The sequence below is a fragment of the Sphaeramia orbicularis genome, chromosome 22 (assembly GCF_902148855.1).
Source record: "Sphaeramia orbicularis chromosome 22, fSphaOr1.1, whole genome shotgun sequence".
Taxonomy (NCBI): Eukaryota; Metazoa; Chordata; class Actinopteri; order Kurtiformes; family Apogonidae; genus Sphaeramia; species Sphaeramia orbicularis.
In genome coordinates this window covers 55,465,016-55,488,545 of record NC_043978.1, presented here as the reverse complement: position 1 = coordinate 55,488,545, position 23,530 = coordinate 55,465,016, and the positions used below count along the sequence as shown (strand labels likewise).

Here is a 23,530-nt window from a genome sequence, read left to right as displayed (position 1 = left end):
GGGATGAATTTGTGAAATGCAAAAATTACACTGAAGATGCTAACAATCCTTTTAGTTCAGGCTCCACATTCAGACCAATTCAATCTCCAGTGGGCAGGACCAGTCAAATACTATCAGAATAACAGAAATAATGACAACTCCTAATTTTTCTGTTTGTAAATGTAACTATTTTCATGTATTTACACTAAAACAAAGTATAATTTCACAAAAAATGTGAATAACCTGAAATGTCTTAAGAGAAGTAAGTACAATTTTACCAATATTCTGCCTGATATTAAATGTTTTGTGTGTTTGTAGATCCACTGTGATCTGTAAGTTATAATGAACATGTGGAAATAATAAACTGAGGCAGAGTACTGTCAAAATTGCAATTATTTTTCTTAAATGTTATCTGAAATCTTATTTATTTTGTGCCCAGAGCTCCTTTCTTAGACTGGTCCAGTTTCAGCACACTGTAAAAACCATGTTTCCCTCTTCCACCACAGCTGATGGTTATTATCAGGCTTCTGCAGAGCTTGATGATAGGCTTAACATTTGAATCAGGTGTGTTGGAAGAGGGATCCACCTAAAACCTGCAGGATAGTGGCTCTGCAGGACCAGGGTTGGTGAGCCCTGGTCTAAAACCTGCAGGGTAGTGGCTCTGCAGGACCAGGGTTGGTGAGCCCTGGTCTAAAACCTGCAGGGTAGTGGCTCTGCAGGACCAGGGTTGGTGAGCCCTGGTCTAAAACCTGCAGGGTAGTGGCTCTGCAGGACCAGGGTTGGTGAGCCCTGGTCTAAAACCTGCAGGGTAGTGGCTCTGCAGGACCAGGGTTGGTGAGCCCTGGTCTAAAACCTGCAGGGTAGTGGCTCTGCAGGACCAGGGTTGGTGAGCCCTGGTCTAAAACCTGCAGGGTAGTGGCTCTGCAGGACCAGGGTTGGTGAGCCCTGGTCTAAAACCTGCAGGGTAGTGGCTCTGCAGGACCAGGGTTGGTGAGCCCTGGTCTAAAACCTGCAGGGTAGTGGCTCTGCAGGACCAGGGTTGGTGAGCCCTGGTCTAAAACCTGCAGGGTAGTGGCTCTGCAGGACCAGGGTTGGTGAGCCCTGGTCTAAAACCTGCAGGGTAGTGGCTCTGCAGGACCAGGGTTGGTGAGCCCTGGTCTAAAACCTGCAGGGTAGTGGCTCTGCAGGACCAGGGTTGGTGAGCCCTGGTCTAAAACCTGCAGGATAGTGGCTCTGCAGGACCAGGGTTGGTGAGCCCTGGTCTAAAACCTGCAGGGTAGTGGCTCTGCAGGACCAGGGTTGGTGAGCCCTGGTCTAGTTCAGACTTGTTCAGACCACGTGTGCGTGTGCATGTCAGTTGTCTATGGGGTTTCCACTGGTTCCCAACTTGACTCCAAAAATCTCCTCAAAAGTTGATCATCTTTGTTGAGCTGCTCAGAAAATCTTACTTCAGACAACAATGAGAGGAATTTGCCGGGCAGACAAGTGTTTGTAGGTTGTAAATGGAAAGCTTTATTTGTGAGTCAGTTTAATTTGAAAACTTTAATGAAATCAACAGTTACTAGTGATGGTTTTTACAGTGTACCTGTTCTCATGCATGTCCGCTGTCAGATTCACACGCTGACTCCAATCCCAAATCCCATTCACACTTACCTTCAGGTGATTTAATTCCACCCCACAATCCTCAGACATGATGGATCTTGCACTCCCTGTTGTCACAATAATGAAATGTTAAAACACAGTTCTGCCACACATGATGTGCACATAATACGACACAGATGATGCCAGTGATGTGATGAAGAGAAGACTTTAACCACACAACCGTAATCTACAATCTGGGCTCGAAGTGCTGCAGGCTTTGTCAGCGTTTATGTGTGTGTGTGTGTGTGTGTGTGTGTGTGTGTGTATGTGTGTTGATTGTGCAGCTACATAAACATGTGTTGTGCAGAATTTCCAGGACAGATAACAATATTTAATCCGCAGGCTGCGTCTCTGACTATCTGCTCGCTCCAGAAGTATCAGGACACAGCTGATATCATAGTAGATAAATGAAATAAATGCCATTTTAATATCAGCCTTCTGTCACCTATCCACATCATCCTCTGAGGGATACAGGTGGCTGTTTGTACAGTTAGGACTGCATTTCCATATTTTACAAAAGGTCATGTGATGAGAATCCACTCAACATCCACCACAGACACTGTAGTGCAGTGGTGGAGTGGCCCCTGGAGACGTGGGTATACTCTCAATGTTTGCCATTTATTTATTTATTCATTTATAAAGTAGTCCAGAAAAACCCTGTTTTAGAAACAGTGACGTGTCAGACTCCTCTATTTGGTTTACCCAAATATCTGTCAGTAGTATTTACTCACTATTATAAAATGATCATGACTTTCTCAGGGGCAGTTTGTAGGTTTTACTGGACACACAAGCAGCTGCAGGAATGGAAATGGATTCAACATGAGGTAAACATAGGATAACGTTAGCCTTTCATAACGTTAGCCTTTCATAACGTTAGCCTACTCACTCAGTTAAACTATTGGTGACACCATCTCTTCTCCTCTAAATGTGCGGTCATATGTCCAGTAGTTCAACAGTGACTGATCCTGAAACCACCTTCAAACTGACCTCACACTGACCTCACTCCATCAGAGTAGGTTCTCTCAGTATGTGTCAGTCAGCTGAAAGACATTTATTCTGCCTTTCTCGTTTGCATTTCCAATAATCAAGCATCGTTCAATGAGACTTGCAGTGACCTGTCAATCAAATGGGGTGGAACTGGCACCTGAAGTGTCCAATCAAGTTCCTTTTCCTTGGCATGACCCGCCCTACTCTGCCTCTGATTGGCTCATGAGTCCTCATGCCTAAAGTTAACCAATGTAATCAGTGAAGGCAGTGAGTACTAGCCAATTAGAAGTAGAGTAGGGCGGGTCATGGCTTCACCATCTGAGGGGAAAAAAATTGGACCAATGGCCCTGTATCTTAGCGGCCAAATTCAGAGCTTTGGGAAATGTATCCAGATCCATTTCTTCTCCCCCAGTTCTGTGTATTTATTCTGTTACAGAAATAGCCCATGTTTTGGTCATATTCAATCAGATCTGTAAAAAATTCAAATTCACACTTGATATCATTGATACTGATTTATTGGTGATCGGTGGTGGGGGTGGGGGTGGGGGGGGGGAGTGGGGGGCAGATCTGTCTCGGCGGAGGTCTGCGCTCTCCAAGTGCTTTTCCTGTTCTTTCTGTGTGAACACTCTTCTAACTTCTGGTCTAAAATTGAAAAATATATCATATCTTAAAGTAATGAAAAAATAATTATAACATCTCAAAATGTAGTTACATATTTTGAACATTCATTTTATCATCATTTTATTTGGTAAATTTCATATACACAAAAATAAATGTACCAAAACACACCAAGATTTTAAAATCTTCCTGATGGAATTTGAAAAATATATTAAATCTTTAGAATTTATTTTTAACAAAAAAAAGCACTAGCACATTGGCAATTTATGAGGAATTCTTTAAAACAGACTAAACTCTCTGATGTATGCATTTATTTATTTTTGTTAGTTATATTGTGTATATATATATATATATATATATATATATACACACACACACACACACACACACACATACATACTATTATTTGTCTATTATTATTTGCCTTGTGTCTTTAAATCTATACATTTTTTTCTTAAATTTATTTGTTCAAATGCTTTTTCTTTTTGACATCTTGATGTTTGTTTGTTCAAAATTTATATGTTTTGTATACCTGAATATTTTCAATAAAGTTGAGGGGGAAAAATACATTTACCCCATTACATTTATCTAAGTAACTTTTTACATAAATTGTACTTTTAAGAGTACTTTAATACGACATACTTTTTACTTTTACTCGTGTATATTTATTAAGAAGAAACACTACTTCTACTTTGTTACAATGGCGTACATTCTGCTTGTTACTTTGATTTTTAGTCATTTGTTAATGCATGAACCATTTGTTTTGTTTTGTTGACAGACTTCTGCCAAAAACTCACATGACCGTATTTCACCAATCTGTACCACCAATCAGATGTAGACAGGCAGTCACATGACAGTTTGGCGTGGGTTTCACACAGGAGCAGAGTGAGCACACCGGACGTCAGCAATGGCTCAAACAACGGCTTGTGATTCAGATTTAGACGAGACAGAAGACGTGGAACACCCCTGACCGCATATTTAAACTATGTCTGCCTTACTTACTTGACTTGAGTGATATTTTTCTAAAGTACAGTACTTTCACTTGAGTATATTTTTTGGCTACTCTACCCACCTCTGTGTATCAGTAGTATAAGTACCTGCTGGTACATGTTTGGTCTATACTTCTAGTCGTCTCATGTTGTTCAGATGTAGCAGTGTCCATGTTTTAAAAGTTTATTAACCCATAAAGACCCGACAACCAAAACCGCCTACGGACCTAAACTGTTTAAAGCAGGCCTGTCAAACTCATGTCAGTTCAGTTCCACATTCAGCTAAATCTGATCTGCAGCGGGCCCAACCAGTCAAATAAGAACAGAATAATATAGAAATAATGTCAACTCCAAACTTTTCTCTGTGTTTTAGAGCGAAAAAAGTAAATTTACATTATGAAAAGGTTTACAAACTATCCTTTCAAAAGATGTGAATAACATGAACAAACTGAAAAAATCAGTGTAATTTTAACAATATTCTGCCTCAGTTTATCATTTCCACATGTTCATTATGTTACGACCCATTGGTGGGTCGTAGTGTCATTCTGTGGGTGTGTCCACTTTTGGCCTGTGTGAGTGGATTATATGTTGCAGGTGCCGAGCCAGATTCTTCCCTGTGATTGGAGCAGCGACGGGTGGCGGACCTTTAAAGACCGCGGAGCTGGGCCGGACCCCTGTCGCTCTTCCTCCACTCCCAACCCCGCCTCCATTCCGCCAGCGTTCCTGTTCAGCAGTAGGGGTGGGCTGCCCTGTTGGTTTGATCTGGTTTTCTCCTGTTTTTGGTAGAAAGGTTAGACCTTGTATTTTGGTTTCTTTTATTTGCAGGTCAGCCTAAGTTCTCATTAGTGCAGTTTTGTTTGTTGTTTTGGCCAGAGCCCACCCTGAAGTTGCAGTTGCCTTTGGTCTAGTTTTCAATATCCTTATGTTGCACCTTGTAAAATAAATCACCTTTTTTTGTTAAACTTGCACAACCCGTGTCCAGGGTTTTTTTTTCTCTGTGGCTTGGGAGTGAGGAAAAGTGATCACACTCTTCATGTTGCACCCTAGGGTCCCCTAGCCGGGGCATAACAATTATAACGTACAGATCACAGTGGATCTACAAACACACAAAACATTTAATAACACACAGAATATTGTTAAAATTGTACGTACTTCTCTTTAGACATTTCAGGTTGTTCATATTTGTTCAGGTTATTCACATTTTTTGTGAAATTATACTTTGTTTTAGTGTAAATACATGAAAATATTTACATTTACGAAGAGAGAAACTTGGAGTTGTCATTATTTCTATGTTAATATGATCATATTTGACTGCTCCTGCCCACTGCAGATTGAACTGGTCTGAATGTGGAACCTGAACTAAAAGAATTGTTAATTTCTTAGTGTACTTTTTGCATTTCACAAATTCATCCCAGAGCCGGACTGGACCCTTTGGCGGGCCAGATTTGGCCCCCGGGCCGCATGTTTGACACCTGTGGTTTAGAACCTGTTGAAACACTAATTCTATCAGTTCATGTAAATAAGTGGTGCAAGGCACAACAAACCCCGCCCCTCACACATATTTCTCCTGTTATAAGTAAATGGGAAGATTTTAAAAAAATCATAAAAAAATTTGAACTTTGACCTACTTTTCCCAAAATGTAATGACATCTATTCTGGGTCACTGGCAATTTATAAACTCAAATTAGTATGAACTGAAGCAATAATTCTGCTGCTGAAGTGTTAAAGAAACAGAGAAACAAGCAAACAGAACCAAAAACAACACTCCTTGCCTCTCCTTCGGGGGGCGGGGTAATAATTGGTGTAAATGCAGTTGGTCATCTTTTCATTTGGACCAGGGGTGTCCAAACTTTTTTTCAAGAGGGCCAGATCTGATAATGTGGACATTGCCAGGGGCCAGTGGTCCCTTCAGACGTTTTTTAAACAGTAAAAATTACATATAAATGCGTTGTTCTACAAGAAGTTTATTTTCATTGTCACAATATCATTTTTTTAAATGGCAATGTAACCAAATCTGAGCCACTCAGGTGTGAACAAATTTTTAAAAAAAAAACAACATTTCTGCCGTCCTTTCACATCTGGAGTCAGATAACACAGAACAAACTGTGTGGAGTATCTGAAACGTCCAAGAAGTTGATACAAATCTTAACCCCACATTCATTTTAAACATGACTTATATAAGTAATCATTACTCATATATTACTCAGTAATGCAAAGTCTGTTAACGTTTAAGATGAAAACATATGACTCTTACTCTTGTCTTTCACAAAATCATTCAAAAAGTAGTATTTTGTGTCACATCTACAGGTACATAACACCAGCAGTTAGAGGCAACTAACCTGGCAACTTGGTATCCTGCCCTGGTGGTGAATTCACTGAACTCAGGTTCACATGAAGAGTCACTGTTGTGAGTTTAAAGCAGCTGGAATTTACTTCACTTTTTCGGAGCGCTCACTCCCTGCTAGCTTGTCGTATGCGTTAGCATGTTTTGTCTGCTAGCGTCTCTTTATGTTGAATTCCTTAAACAAGGCAACAGTCTCTTGACAAATTAGGCAAACATAATTGCCTCGATTTTCAGTGGAAAAAAAATTGTAATTCCCATCTCTCCTGGAAGCGGCGGCCCTCACTGTCAACTTTAGTTTATTTATTTACAGGCGCCATGGTTAGAAATTAGCGAAAAGGGTTCACGGTAAGGTCACAGATCCAGATAGAGTTAGAGTGGTGCTGCCACCATGAGGTGAAAGGAGAAACTGCATTTTGAAGCTTTTATGATTCATGTACTCGGTTCAACAGTCCAAGCGGGCCATAAATAATACATTATAACACCAAAGCTGTGGGCCATATTAAATCTGACTGCGGGCCGTGATTGGCCCCCGGGCCGGACTTTGGACACGCCTGATTTGGACGTTCAGAGGCTCCGTAGTTACCATGGAAACACCGTCATGTTCTACAACACTGATTCACCCGTAAAACCCTTAGAGTTGGATCAGTGACAGAAGTTGTAGATGCTTGTTCTTGTTTTCAGTCATTGATATCTTTGCTGAAAAAGTCACTTTTTGTTCAGTTTGCTCTGTTTTGATCTAAGAACCTTTGAATTTACTTTGAGTTTTCATAAACATCCAAATTAAATCTAGTAAAATACATAATTTATGGTGAAAAATGCAAAATATAGAGGATAATGTTATAATAAATTGTGATAAATCACTTAAGAAAAGTTAAAGAGACAGAAAAATCATTTGGGAGCAGCCACAGAAGTAGAGCTGGGTCTGTATGGGTTAAATACCATGGAAATACTGTAGTTTGTTTTGTTTTTTTTCTATTGTAAAATAATAGCCTTTGAATTTATGAATATGTACATGATCAGGAAATTGAATATAGGGGAAAAAGGACCTGATTTACCCTGAAAAATGCAAAATACAGAGGATAGTATAAAAAAAATTGCGATAAATCGCTTAAGAAAGGTTAAATAGAAAGAATTTGGGAAAATATCGGGTTCATTCGGGAACAGCCACAAGAGTACCACTGGGTCTGTAAGGGTTAATATGACAATGAGTCTGTTCTTGCCTTGAGGTCTGTCTGTTCTGAAAAAGGCCACTCTCATTGCACTGATAAAAGAAAAAAACATTCACATGCAGCTACTATATGTAATTTAATCTCAAATACTGAACCTTTCTAACATCTCAGTTGCTGGGAAGTAACATGTACATTTCTGGATCACTGTTATTATTTCAGCGGCAGATATTTTCATGGTTTATGTGACTGGATGCAGGAGGCCTGGTGCTGATGACTGTCTGAAGATCCTGACCCACATGACAAAGGACTCCCATCTGAGCCCACAGATTATGCTGAGGGTGGACCGTTAATCTGTGCAGTTGATTAGAAACAGTCTTGAACCTGAGCATGAGCTCATTCCATTCACTCCCATTTAATTCCTTATAGCGAACATGCTCATGATGTCTCGTAGTGTTTTCCAGGTAGAATCTGGAGATGCACTCATGCTCATACAGTCAGTCCAGCCTGGATTTACAAGGCTGACAATCAGAGGCCATTTCTCACAGACTGCAAGGGAACCCTAAAATGACTCCCATTAAATGCTCAAATCTGTTCAGTTGTTTTCATTTCATTGACTCCAAATGTGTTGGAACACGTTCATCTCTCAGACCAGTTGGTTCAGAATCAGTTTGATCCCAGATCAGTGGACTGGATGTTGTTCACTTCTCCTCCATTCCCGTGTCTGTGTTTGTTCATTCCATCTCTGCTCAGTGCATTTGTCGTAGACGCTCAGCGTCCATGCACTTCAATGGGACTGAGTGGAACTGCTGGAGACTGACTCTAAACTGGACCAGCATTGGATAAATGACACCATGTTGTCCCGCCCCCGGACACTCAGCGTCTCTGGGGGTGAATGGAGCTGTGGGCGGAGCTCGGCCGGGCCGGACGCTGAGCTTCCGCGTGCTGATTGGAGGATCAGTCCAAAGGCTGAACCCTGTTTGATTGACAGCTGTTTTCAGATCTGCTCCTTCACTGACACAGTTCAGTTTAATACCGTCACACATTCTGCTGGGAAATCACACAAACCAAATGAACTGTTCATTTACTGACCTGAAAGAAAACACACTCATTGTACTTCCTTGTTTCAGTTTAACATAATTTCAGCGTTTTCTTGTTTAGTTGGTACGATAAGGTCACTGAGCATTTTCTGAAAAAGGAACGGAGGACGAATTTATGTTTAAAGAACTGGACTTTTTTGATGTAAGCCGACAGTGAACTTCCCCTGTCTGAAAGATGAGCAGCCGACACTGGTGACAGTTAATACTGACCGAACAAGAACTCAAACTATGAATTATGAAAGAGCTGCAGCATCTGAACCCGACCACAATGAACATTTGACAGAAAAACAGAACCACAGTGCTGCAGTTTCAGCTTCACAGTTTGTCATGTCTTTTATGGATTGTAACTGTCTCTGTCAAATCACTATATATTTTTTTTATTAGTACGTTTTTCTTAATTTTTTATCAATTACTAGAAATTTCCAGCGACCCCATTTGAATTCCAGGTGACCCCACGTGGGGTCCCGACCTCAAGGTTGAAAACCACTGGTTTAGCGAGTGCAGAGCAGTGCAGTCTGCAACTTCACCACTAGATTAGTCGATAAATATTACACATTGTATTTTTAATGTGTGTATGTTTATGTGTTTGTGCATGTATAGTGTTCATACATCTACATATTTATACAGAGGATGTGCAGAGTCATAACACATTAACATCATAAATACACCAACACAGCAATAAGTGGAGGTTTAGATGAAATGTTGGTATTAGTACAGTACTCTCTATGGTCGGTACGCTGACATATTACCACTGAAAATATGGGGAAAATCAGGAGTAGTAAATCAGATTTTTTTTTACCTTGTCTTTTAAAGAGCCTTCAGACTTCATGTAACAAAAAAGCGCATCAGCACAAAATCCAAACAAGCTTTCAAAGAGTTGATAGTTGTGTTTGGAGTGTGTAAGAGGATGATGTTGCTGCGACGACAGCCGGCTGGCCACTCGGTGTGTGAAGATGTGCAGAGAGAGGATGCCAGCTGTTGTTGTGCATTAGAGCTTAGAGCTGAAGAGGCAGAAAAGCAGAGATTTCATGCATCTGATACTCCACACATGCACGCGGTCACGCACTGACGCTTTAATCCTCCTGTCTGATGTGAAATTGCAACCAAATGTGAGCATGCTTTTGTCTTGTCCAGTAAAGCACATGCTCTGAATCTGCACTACACACATAGATGTACTTAGTGTATTTCCATGCATTTAAGGGCCCTTGAGGAGCAACGGGAAATGTCTACATTTGACCCTAAAACAGCCTCTAACCATCAGATTTAGTGATTTACATGAATTCTGTGCTTTTAAACTCTCATCAGTGACTTCATAATGTAAAAAAATATAAGACCACACCTGCACGCACTTTGGATTTTCATCTGTTTATACACACTGCCATTCACTGTGTGGAGACTTACCCTAACCCTAACCCTAGCCCTGCATTTAAACCAGATTTAACCTTCAACATCAATTAATAATTCAAGGGTTAAAACTTCGTCACCTTTTAGATCCAGCTCCATGTTCCCCTAGTGCAGTGGTTCCAACCTTTTTTGGCTCCTGACCCCCTTTTAACATCACAAACTTCTGCTGACCCCAGACATTCAAAACGGCAACGTTTGTGTTTTTTTTTTTGCTAAAATTAATTTTTTTTCGATCATGTCATAGTTTGCTATACTTTGTTACAAATAAACAGTAATTTTAGATGATTTTTAGTCTATATAATGTCTATTATCGTGGGCAGAGGCAGTAAATCCAGGTGTAGATTACTGCACAAAGGCTCAGGATCTGTCCAGTCAGTCCAGCTGGGATTTACAAGGAGGACAATTAATACTGAACAAACAAGAACTGAAACTATGAATGATGAAAGAGCTGCAGCATCTGAAACTGACCACAGTGAACATGTGACACAAACAGAACCACAGTGCTGCAGTTTCACACTCAGTTTGTCTGTTATGGATTGGGATTGTCTCTGTTAACTCACCATATATTTTTTATTAGTAAGGTTTTTTTTTTTAATTATTATTTTTATCAATTAGTAGAAATTTCAGGCGACCCCATGTGGGGTCCTGACCCCAAGGTTGAAAACCACAGCTCTAGTGCGAGTGTCTAATCAGGTTGACATCCATAGGAAATCCTGCCTCTTTGTCTTGGGTGGATGTTTCTGAAATGCATTCAGTGTGGATTAGGATCAGCACACAGATGGAATCCCTGAGTTGCTTGGCTTTGCAGGAAAACTTTAAGCTTTTGTTGCACTGATAGTAAAACAGGATAGAAGAAAAAAAAAAAAAAAAGCTACAATTAAATACAAGTAATGCATACAGCTGGGTTTATGTTTATGTATCTGCTATCTGTGTGTCCTGCACTTCTTTAGATTCCAAGTGCATTAAACTTCAGACAAAAGCTGGGGAAGTGTGTTTTTGTCTAATTCAGAATGATGTCGATGAGATATTTCACTTTTTATATCCATGGAAATATTGGTTTACACCTGACCTTTCCAAAACAAGTTGTTACCAATAATCTATGGTTGATTCTAATACTACCCTGGGCTAGTTTTTGGTTTGTGTCTATATTGGCCTTTTTTAAAGCAAATGCAAAGATTAAAGATCATAAAAATCTGAGTAGAGGACTGTTTCAGAGAGTTATACATCATCTACAATGAACAAGTGCAAACAGTGAAAACTGTGTACGTGGTGGCACCAATGATAGGACTGAAAGGCAAACAAACATCACATTATGGGATTTGTTTTTTTGTTTTTACCCATATAGACCCAGTCCTGCTTTTGGGGCAGTTTCCAAATGATTTTTTCTCTGTTTTTAACCTTTATCACCATTTGTAGTATTATGCTCTGTAGTCTGTATTTTTTACCTCCTCAGACCCAGCTGTGGGTTTTCTCTCCACATTTGTGGACAAGAGTTTCACAACTTTATACAAAAAAAAAAAGAAAAGAAAACATTCCACCATAAAGGACATTCCATAAAAAATTTAAAACCTGCATCTGAAAACACTTTTGCATTAGGTTGTTTCCCATATAGACACTTATTTAATAAAAAACAAAAACAGCTGGTACTGTACTGACATTTCCTGGGTCTCAGGAGGTTAAGTGACAATTGGGTATTTCCTACATTTAAAGTATTGATTGTGCAGATGTTCATTAAAGCTCAGATTAAAGTTGTGGATTATTCTATCAAAGCTACTCTATCAGCTGGTTCCGCTCGCTCAGCAGCTTCTCCTTCTCACACACCTGTGGGGGCAGAACAGAGGGATGAGCTCCCAAATACAAGCAGGAGCGTAGTAACCAAGAGCCAAGGATTTCCATGTTATTTAACCCATAAACACCCGGCTCTACTTCTGCTGCAGCTCCCATATGTTTTTTTTTTTACCTTTCTTAAGTGAGTTATCACCATTTATTATAATATTATCCTCTGTATTTTGCATTTTTTACTATAAATTGTGTATTTTCCTATATTTAATTTAGATACTCAGGAAAATCCAGAGTAAATTCAACGGTTATTAGATCAAAACAGATAAAACTGAAGAAAAAGTTACTTTTTCTGTAAAATCTCTCATTATTTGAACATAAACCCAGTGTGTCCGTCCACTGTCATTGATCCAACTCCATGGGTTTGACTGGAGAATCAGTGTTGTAGAAGATGACGGTGTTTCCATGGTTACTACAGAGCCTCTGAACGTCCAAATGGGTCATATCTGATGACCATGAAAATGGTATTTTACACCAGTTTTACACCAGGCATTAACCCTTTCACTCATAGTGGTCACTACAGTGGACAGCTGTTCAAAGGTGTTCTCTTGTTCAATGAAAACTCTGAGAGCATATTTTTCAACATAATTTAAGTTTCTATTGACTGTCAGTATATATTCATGGGTTTTGTTGTTTTCTTTTCATATCAGCCGACACAGTGGATGCTGATGCATAATCCCGAACACTGCAATTCAGACCATTACTGTAACTTTACTGTTCTAGATAAACCTGATCTGCAGTGACATGTTTGAGTGTAAAAAAAAAAGTGCTAATTGTTATGAGACATGTAAATAACAGGGTTTGTTGGGTTTTTTTTTTTGCTTTTTTAATCAAAAACTTGCTGTTTTTTTTGCATATTATCTCCATGAAATGACTAATAACTAGTATTAGAGTCTGCTAAAATGTGAGAAAACACCAGATTAGCTGCATTAAATATGTTTTTATTTCACAGTTTTCCACACAGTATATCAGTAAATACATGTTTTTATTCTTCTAAAATTAAACACATGGTGTCATGGTAGCTGAGTGGACACTTTTGTAACTCTATGAAAAATAGGTTCATTAAAAATTAAATTTCTTTTTTTTTTTTTCATGCCTAAAGAGGAATAAAAACCACTCGGGGGTGGGGGTGGGGGGTGTCTTGATTAAGGTTCTCATAATTCCTGCATGAAAGGGTTAAACAGTTTAGATCAGTAGATTGGTTGATAGTTTATTTTTTTTCAAATATAACATTAAAACCAAAACAAGAAGAAACTTTTCTATAAAAAGAACAGAAAACAGATTCAAACAGGAGCAGGATGAAGTTGAACATATACACTCCTGTCCCCTTCCTTCTACCTACACTGAATTCCCATGTCACATCCCAGAAGTAACTCAACAAACCTTACACATATCAGACTAAAGTCTGACTAAGCACAAGCACAAAAATGCTATACATATGATATACATATCAAAAATAGAGATCACAACAGCATTACACATCTAAATAAACTCTGTCACTCTCTCAGCAGTAATACACATATAAAACACAAAAATAAACTCTGTCCATTTCATAATAATACACATAAAAACAAAAGATGCTTTTGGTTGCCAGTGGATTTGTGGGTCTTCACGGATATACACACTTATATACACTGGATTCATTTGTTGAAGACTTTGATGGTTAAAAAACGTTATCTATTCAAATTAATAACACAATAAAGATCTTGTGGTCTTCACCTGTTTTGGTCACATCAGAGTATCTGGGCAAGTCGATGCAATATACTGACATTTTTATCTGAATATAAATAATACAGCAGTTGCACTATTGATGTATTACACAATTTCACCTGTTCAGTGCTTTTATTTCATCATTTCAACACTAATAAAGTTTTCATAATGATTTGTGTTTATTTCTTTCTGGAATGAATGTAACACAACGAAGAGAAAAAGAAAATATATGTGCTGAGGCATATTAGCCTCTATTCATATAAAGTGCATATAAATATATATATATATATATATATATATATATATATATATATATATATATATATATATATATATATATATAGTTTACAAACAGCTCACCACATAAAAAGTGTGAAATTTGTTCAGGAAGCATTCGTACAAAGTCGTCAGTGTATATTTAACTCTTGTAGTGTTCAAATGAAAAGTATGTCAGTATTTAGTCTCAGTGTTTTGGAGTCCAAATCACACTTTAACTACTGTAATTCTCTCTAACTCTGTAATAGTGTTAAATTTACACTTACAGGGTTGTTTTTCAGTTTTCACATTCAGTTTTTATTTAATAATCTACCCTACTCTAATCCAGTCTAATCTAATCTAATCTAATTTAGTCTAATCTAATCTAAGAACCATCTGAGGAAGCAATGCCACATGTGTTTCATTAAAAAAACTAAAGTAAACTGTGTAGAGCTCTGTCCACTTATTTCCATCTTTACACCCACATCATTAAAGACTAAATCATGTGAATGTTGTAAAATCAAACTTGTCCTGCAAAGAACTCTGGGTCGTAATAATCCTGGTCTCTGAACCTCATCATGTCGTACCATTCCTCCTGGTGGTGTCTGTATCTCTGTGGGGTATTTGTAGCGTATACAGCTGAAATAAGGATGTCCCTGATATCTGGAAACAGTGTTGAACTCTGAATGAAGCTGTGGAACTGCTGCACCAGCGCTGGACTGGGCGGAGGAGGAGGAGGAGGACGCCTGGTCTTGACTGTAGTGAAAATGAAAAAGACAGGATTTCACACAAAAACACCAAATCCTCTGAAAAGATGAATATAATGTGTATAGTGTTAATGAACGTCTGCATCAGGGCTGTCAGACTCATGTTAGTTCAGGGGCCACATCCAGCCCAGTATGACCTGAAGTGGGCCGGATCCTTAAAATATTAATCTAATCATATAGAAATAGCATAAATTCCAAAATGTCTATGTCTAGTTTCTGTGTTTTAGAGTAAAAAAAGGAAAACTATATGATCAAAATGTTTACATCTACAAACTATCCTTTTAAAAATGTGAAAAACATGAACAAAAGGAAATTTATTCAGAAAAAAAATGCAGATTTAAGTATTTATGCCATTATTTTGCCTGGGCTTCTCATTTTCACTTGTTCATTACAACGTACAGATCCCAGTGGATCTAAACACACAGAACATTTAATAACAGGCAGAATACTGCTACAGTTACACTTCATTCTCTTGAGACATTTCAGGTTCATATTTGTTCAGGTTCACATTTTTTATAAAAGGCTAGTCTGTAAATGTAAAAATGTTTGTGTAATGTTACTTTTTTTACATTAAAACAAAGAAAAAAAACTGGTGGTTTTCATTATTTCTACTTTATTCTGATAGTATTGTACTGGTCTGACCCACTTCAGACTGAACTGACCTAAAAGGATTTGAACATCCTTGGCTGTTAATATCTTCAGTGTAATTTTTGCATTCACTAATTCATCCTGCGGGCCGGATTGGACCCTTTGGGGGGCTGGTTTTGGCCCCCGGGCTGCATGTTTGACACCCCTGGTCTACGTCATCTCATTGATTTACATGAGAGATTGCAATAATATATGGAAGTGCTGTGTTTTCAAAGGAGAGGTCATACGTGCTGAAATAATGATCATGAATAAAATTGTACAACAACAAAAAAAAAAAAGCTCATAAATACATTATACAGAGGTTTTAATTATTTATGTGTGATAAAAGGTAATGCCTACATACTTCTATTTAATGACACTTCTTTTACTATAAGCAGTCAAACTCTTCTTACCACATTTCTGCAGATATATCATTGCACAGGATATCAGAGTAACAGTTGCCACTACGCAGAAGAACCCAAGGACACCCAAAAACATACTGTTGGATGTGATCCGTGTGTGGATGAGCGGTCTGTGGTCCAGAGTGTTCCCATCTGGAATGACAGAAGAACACCACACAACTTCTGACACTGAAGGAACTGTTCCAGCACCTCATGAACTGGGATCACACACCAACAAACAGGGAATGGGAACGAAAGTAAACCAGCGTGTACAAGACGTAGGTTTAACAAACCTGAGTCTAAACCTGAGCTCTGAACTCGAAAACAACCCCTTTGTTGTCAGGGTTTTTTTGTTTTTGTTTTGTTTTTAAACAAATATTCAATTTTGATCTCAGCATTAAGCTCAGTCTGTTTCATTCAGTTGTGTTTGTGCAATATTGTGACTTTGGTGCTTAAAGCAGAGCTAGGGGTCGGGACAGCACGCAGGGTCGCCTGGAATTCAAATGGGATTGCCTGGAATTTGTGGTTAATAAAAATAATTTTTTAAAAAACTTACTGATAAAAAATATATGTTGAGTTAACAGAGCCAATCCCAGTCCATAACAGACAAACTGAGTGTGAAACTGCAGCACTGTGGTTCTGTTTGTGTCACATGTTCACTGTGGTCAGTTTCAGATGCTGCAGCTCTTTCATAATTCATAGTTTCAGTTCTAGTTTGTTCAGTATTAATTGTCCTCCTTGTAAATCCCAGCTGGACTGACTGGACAGATCCTGAGCCTTTGTGCAGTAATCTACACCTGGATTTACTGCCTCTGTCCACAATAATAGACATTATACAGACTAAATGTCCACAATAATAGACATTATACAGACTAAATGTCCACAATAAGAGACATTATACAGACTAAATGTCCACAATAAGAGACATTATACAGACTAAATGTCCACAATAATAGACATTATACAGACTAAATGTCCTCTAACATTAACATTCATTTGAAACAAAGTATAGCAAACTAATACATGATCAAGAACAAATCAATTTTAGCTAAAAAAAAAAGTTGCCATTTTGAATGTCTGGGGTCAGCAGAAATTTGTGATGTTAAAATGGATTCAAATGAGCCAAAAACTAGCCAAATACTAGTAGTAGTAGTAGTAGTATTAATAGTAGTAGTAGTAGTAGTAATAGTAATAGTAGTAGTAGTAGTAATAGTAGTAATAGTGGTAGTAGTAGTAGGAATAGTAGTAGTAGTAGCAGTAGTAGTAGTAGTAATAGTTGTAGTAGTAGTAATAGTTGTAGTAGTAGTAACAGTACTAGTAGTAGTAGTAGTAGTAGTAGTAGGAATAGTAGTAGTAGTAGTAGTAGTAGTAGGAATAGTAGTAGTAGTAGTAGTAGTAGCAGTAGTAGTAGTAGTAATAGTTGTAGTAGTAGTAGTAGCAGTAGTAGTAGTAGTAGTAGTAGCAGTAGTAGTAGTAGTAGTAGTAGTAGTAATAGTTGTAGTAGTAGTAATAGTACTAGTAGTAGTAGTAGTAGTAGTAGCAGTAATAGTAGTAGTAATAGTTGTAGTAGTAGTACTAGTAGTAGCAGTAGTAGCTGTAGTAGTAGTAGCAGTTGTAGTAGTAGTAATAGTAGTAGTAGTAGTTGTAGTAGTAGTACTAGTAGTAGCAGTAGTAGCTGTAGTAGTAGTAGCAGTTGTAGTAGTAGTAATAGTAGTAGTAGTAGTGCTGGGTAAATGAGCCTCCTAGAGTACATGGCACATTGCTCTAACTGTGTGGACACTGTATTGACAGTGTGTTGGTGTGTTGCTTAATGGTGACATCTGGTGGATCTAAAAGGTCATTGCATCCTGCTGGGCTACAAAGTAGAGTGTGCTGCTTCAGTGGACAGGGTGGACACCCAGTGATGAACTAAAGCATTTACTGAAGAAAAGACAGGTGGATGTACACCAGCGGTTCTCAGTCTTTTTCTGTCGGCCCCCTTTGGAGGACGAAAAATCCCCCCCCCCAACCCAAGCAACATTGTAACAGTGGTGCAATTAGAACTTTTGTTGAAAGAAACGTCAATATTATAACAATACTTTTTGCTTTTCCTTGAATAATTTGTTGTTCAAATTAAAAATAACTTAGATTTTTGCTTGAACAATACAAATAAACTCAACAAGACTGCTCCGAGACAATATTTTTCCAAATAAAAATTGGAAACGCGCAATTATCTTACAACTATGACAATAAAGATACTTTTTTTTAGAACAACAAACAAATTTTGGTAATGAAGATGAACATTTTAACAATATCAGTGGCTGTAATGAGCCTATTTCCATTGCACATCTCAGAACATTAAAGTGCAAACTGTACAAATTGTGCAAAAACAGAAACATTCCACTTTTTTTTTCCAGTCCAGTCCTGGTCTGTTCTCCAAACCTAAACTCTGTGTCTGGTCCACTCACAGATCACCATGGCAGCAGACTGTCCCACCACCAATTCATTTAAACATAACCAAAATAATATGTGGCAGATCCAGAAACAATGGAATGGGGGGTGCTATATATATATATATATATATATATATATATATATATATATATATATATATATATATATATATCTCTCACCCATGACTACATAGTTGTAGTAGAAGTAGTATTTATTTCTGCTCGTACTTGGAATGTGCCATTGCCTGTTTTCACTACTGTCTTTATAGTTATTGTTATAAATATATCTATTTTCATCTTGTCATTCTTCTTATATGTGTATCTTGTGGTGTTTGTGCTGCCACTGGAACTTTAATTTCCTGAGGGCTCTGCCCAGTGGATGTGTAAAGTTCTATCTAATCTAATCTAATCTAATTAGATGTGAATGTGGGTTTTCAGCTCCAGAACAGCTGATCAGACTTAGTTCAGTCCTCTTGTTTGTTTGTTAACTCTGAGTTAACCGTGTTTAAAGCCATTATCAGTTAAGCTAAAGGATAACGGGTAAACAAAAGGCAGCGTCACCATCTGTAGACAGAAGACGAACATGCCTGTGTTTGCAGATGATATGTCCGTTTATCTGAATGAGCTCACCCCAGTAGACGGTGATGTTGTGCCCTCCTGTTTGGACCGTGCAGCCGTAGGTGTTGATGACTTGGGTTAGAGAGATCATAGCCGTCAGTCTGAGGATCACCGACCCGTCTCCAGACGGTACCGGACCGGTCACTGAGATCCAAAAGGCCCTGGAGGCCCCATCTCCAACCAGATGCATTGAACTTGCTGATCGGTCGGTCGTTGTCACGTGACACCTCAGCAGTGCCCGGTCAGTGTCGGCTGTGGGTTTGGCAAAAACATGCAGGTCTGGAGAGAAACCAACAACAACCACTAAGTCATGGTAAGACTGAAGAGGCCTCAGCTGGTCACAGTTCACTAATGTCTTCAAATATTTGGGCTGAATGTTTGAATCTTTGAATGGTAGCCATAATATCCTCTAACACTCCCTTCACTTTTTTCATACATTTCAGATTGTTCATAGTTGTTCATGCCAGTCATATTTCTTAAGTGTGATTTGTACATGCAAATGTTTTCATTGTACTTTTGTGACTCTCTGACATACAGACAGGTTTAGAGTTGACATGATGCTTTACTGGTCCGGCCCACAGATCACGTTGGGCTGAATATGAGGAGCTAACTGGGGGGTTGAGTGCCTGGTCGGACTGGCGACCCTTTGGTTTGAACCTTCCGGGCCTCACGTACACTGTTGTTTCCACTAAATACAAACCCTCTCACCTGTGGTCTTGTCGATTGATCTTAAAGTGATTCTCCCAATGATGAGCGGACAGTCTTGACTGATGAACCCCGAAAATGCATAATTCCTGATTTTGTCTTCGTTCCACTTTTTTTTAATTGGTAAAGCAGAAGGTTCATGAGACGTCCACTGCTCAGATTCTGGGTCAAAGGTCAAAAAGTCGACCCCGTTCACTGCCCAGGTGTCAAAAGCAGAGACTCTCCCACTGGACGACAGGATGCAGCCACGGCGTCGCTGCACAACATCTACAAAAAAACCCAAAAACATATATATACATGTATGTATTTGTACTCAATAGCAGAGCATTCATGTAAAATATTTAAACCCATAAAGACCCAAATATCCACTGTCAGCCAGAACCATCTACTGATCTGAACCGTTTAACCCAGGGCTGTCCAACTCATTTTAGTTCAGTTTCACATTCAGCCCAAACTGATCCCCAGTGGGCCGGACCAGTAAAACAATAGCATAATAAGAACTTGTAAAAAATAATGACCACTCCAAATTTTCCTCTTTGTTTTAGTGCAATCAAAATTAAATTATGAAAATATGTACATTTACAAACTATCCAAACAAAAATGAAGTGAATAACTTGAAAAAACTCAGATTTCTTGAGAAAAATAAGTGCAAGTTTAACAATATTACACCTCAACTTACCATTTCTACATGCATATTATGGACTGGATCTACAAAGGCACCAAATATTTAATAACAGGAAGTATAAGGTTAAAATTTTACCTACACAATTTCAGGTTTTTCACATTTTATTGTTAAAGGATAGTTTGTAAATGTTAATATTTTCATAATTTAAAGTAAGTTTTTACACCAAAACAAAGAGAAAAATATGGACTTGTCATTATTTATAGGTGTAATGTAATATTATGTTTTTCACAATAAACTAAGAAAATCATTATTAGAGTCATTATTTATAGTTTATTTTGATATTATCTTAGTTGAGATCACATTGTCCTGTATGTGGAACCTGAACTAAAATGAGTTCGACATCTTTGATTGTTAATATTTGAAGGGTAATTTTTGTAAATTCATCCAGCGGGCTGGTTTTGGCCCCCGGGCCGCATGTTTGACACCCCAGGTTTAACCCTTTCATGCATGAATTATGAGAACCTTAACTGAGATGTTTTTCCTGAGTGTTTTTATTCCTCTTTAGACATGAAAAAAACAACAGGATTGAAATTTTTTATGAACCTATTTTTCATGGAGTTACAAAAATGTCCACTCAGCTGCACACCCTGTGTTTCATTTCTGAAGCAAAGAAACATGTATTTAAAATCAGAAAGTGATCAACTGTGTGAAAACCATGAAATAAAAACATTTTTAATGCTGCTAATCTGATGTTTTCTAGCATTTGAACATACTTTAATGCTAGTTATTACTCACTTCATGGAGATAATATTCAAAAAGGACAACCTTTTTGACTGGGTTTATGTTCAGATAATGACAGATTTTGCTGAATAAGTCTGTTTTTCTTCAGTTTTCTCTGTTTCTGATATAATAACCTTCAACTTTAATCTGAGCTTTAATGAATCAGTGAATTAAATAGAGGAAAAATATCTGATTTTCACTAAAACAGATGCAAAATACACAAGATAATAAAGTAATAAATGCTGATAAATCACATAGAAAAGGTTGAATAGAGAGAAAAATGTGTTTGGGAACTGACACACAAGTAGCACTGGGTCTTTTAAGAGTTAACGAGAAATAATTTGTAGAAACCTTACCCACTGTGTCGTTGGTATGCGATGAAATATCTTTGATAAACCTGAGGACATCACCAAATGCTCCATTACAGCTTTCAGAGAAGTGTCTGCTTTGAAGGCGGGGTTTGACTTGTTCTTGTGTGGTTTTGCTGTCACAGTACGAGATTCCAACGTCATCATAAACAGTCAGCTGCTCAAACACAGGCCGGGCTTTAGGTGCAGTACGTCCTGTGGACAAAAATATTAGAGAGTGGGGCCCTGAAAAAAAAAATACAACACAAAACAACAGTCAAAATTCAATACAATCAGGTTTTCACTGTAAACGCAAAAAGGAGATGATCAATATTACACATTTAAATGGATTAAATAAAGCTGTGGAACAGACAACTATCAGGCAAATACAATCCTCTTGTTTGTTCACACTCTAGCAGTAAAACTCTTTTTTTTTTTTCAGGTCATACCAAATTTGGTTTGTAGATTGCCAGTGACCCAGAATAAATGTCATTACATTTTGCATTTTAAAAATGCAAAAACAGAAATGTATGAACAGTATGTACAGCTGTAAAACAGTAGTAAAAACCACAATATAACCATCAAACAAAACAAACAAGAATGACTGAAGTATAAAGACAGAAGGAACTAGATCTGTCATTAAATTAATACATTTCTTTGTTACGGAATGTCCTTTGCAGTGGACAGTTTTTTTGTTTTCATTCTCTTTAGGTAAAGCTGTGAAACTTTTGTCCCCTACAAAGGACAAAAATGCATTGCTGGGTCTCAGGAGGATATGTAAATACAAATTTGCAGTTCTCTTTCTTGAAAAAGTTGTTCTGACCCCCAGAATCCAAACAGAGACGTGGAAAAGTTATCAGGTGACCCAACAACAATACTCTTAACATTTAATTCAGCCAAATAAAGGCATCAATGAATGACTTCTAAAATTTTGATCCCAGTTCTGTAGTTGGTCAGAAATGTGCCCTTTATGTGCATTAAGCTCATATGCAACAGTGAACACAGACTTTTCAGTCAGTATCAGACACCTGCTGAATTTCAGAAGGAACTGACTGAAAAGTCTGAAACAGGATGACACTCAACTCACCATAGGCAGCGACTGACGACAGAAAACAGAGAAACCACCTCATCCTCCTCATTTTGTTCCATTTTCTGAAGTCTTTAAGCGAATAAACATGTCAAGCATGTGCTCTGGTCAAGTGAAAGTAAAACAGTCACAAACAAACTTGAACAGGAAATGGGCTGGACTAGTTTATCAGGTTGGATGTGTTCAGACATGCATCATGTTGTTGTTGTGGGGTGATGGCACAGCTGTTTTCCACTGTTTTTCTGTTTTGTTTTTTTTTGACACATTTTTTTATTAGCCATTTTACCTTTTTTATACAAAACAAAGACAAAATAAAAACAAAACAAACGACATTCAACATTAAGTACTTGTTACTATTTGAAAGCAAAATGATCAACTGGCACAATCGAGCAGCATCAATTAAACAGTGCAAATTAAACCTGAGCAGCAGTTCTCATTGTGTTGTGATTCTGATCGTATTAAATGGAAGTTGAATGGGACTTGGACTTTTGCTCTGCAGTGTCAGCTGAAGAACAGACATCATACAGCATCAACCAAGATGGACAAGAGGAAATGTACGTTATGAGTGGTTGCTTAATCTTTGCATGACACGTTCTTTTGCTGGAAGAATCTTTTATTTTTGCAGATCTAGGTTATCATATTCTGATTTCATTTTTAACTGTATTTTGTGTCCTTATTTGGACTGAACAGTCTGTCAGGTTTGATTTGTGTGTGTGTGTGTGTGTGTGTGTTGGTATTTGTGGTTTAGAGGGACATTTCCCCTGCCTACTCACCTGGGCTCTGAGGACCGATGTGCTTCAGCCGGACCACGCCAGAGTCCTCCTAAAACACAGAGTGTTACTGTGTTATTGAGTGTCTACAGAACCCTTTTGGGCTTTTTCTGTGACAGTCCTTCTGTCCACCTGACCTGCCTTTGAGTGTGTCCCAGTTACAGGACAGCGCCGCCACTGGCCGGTGCCGGAACTGCACTTCCTGACACATTTTACATACACGTCAAATTTGGCGGGCTCTCTTCTGATTGGCTGGTTTTTGTCAGTGGGCGGTACCTACAATACGTTGACTCCAAGGTCCGCCCACACCGTCTCCAGACCTTCAGGACGTTTAAAACT

The 23,530-nt window shown here is 38.3% G+C and overlaps 2 protein-coding genes across 4 annotated transcripts in view; both read right to left on the bottom strand.

Moving 5' to 3' along the window:
* The window catches only part of ankrd6a (ankyrin repeat domain 6a), a 31,324-nt gene extending 21,523 nt beyond the window's left edge, over positions 1–9,801 (bottom strand). For 2 of the 3 annotated variants that reach the window (XM_030127664.1, XM_030127665.1), the window contains exons 1-2: positions 9,624–9,801; positions 1,633–1,688 (exon numbers count right to left, since the gene is read on the bottom strand). The gene's annotated coding sequence lies outside the window, so the exon portion shown is untranslated. The remainder of the gene's footprint in view (positions 1–1,632; positions 1,689–9,623) is intronic. The other variant, XM_030127666.1, reaches the window with a different exon arrangement.
* Positions 150–22,558, bottom strand: LOC115414352 (zinc-alpha-2-glycoprotein-like). Its single transcript, XM_030127667.1, has 8 exons — positions 22,422–22,558; positions 21,344–21,580; positions 19,586–19,849; positions 18,890–19,156; positions 15,840–15,980; positions 14,551–14,788; positions 298–301; positions 150–161 (listed from the first exon to the last, which is right to left on the bottom strand). Exons 1-6 carry the CDS (start codon positions 22,471–22,473, stop codon positions 14,553–14,555), a joined length of 1,197 nt encoding a protein of 398 aa, XP_029983527.1. The 5' UTR covers positions 22,474–22,558; the 3' UTR covers positions 150–161; positions 298–301; positions 14,551–14,552.
* Between the last annotated feature and the right edge of the window lie 972 nt (positions 22,559–23,530).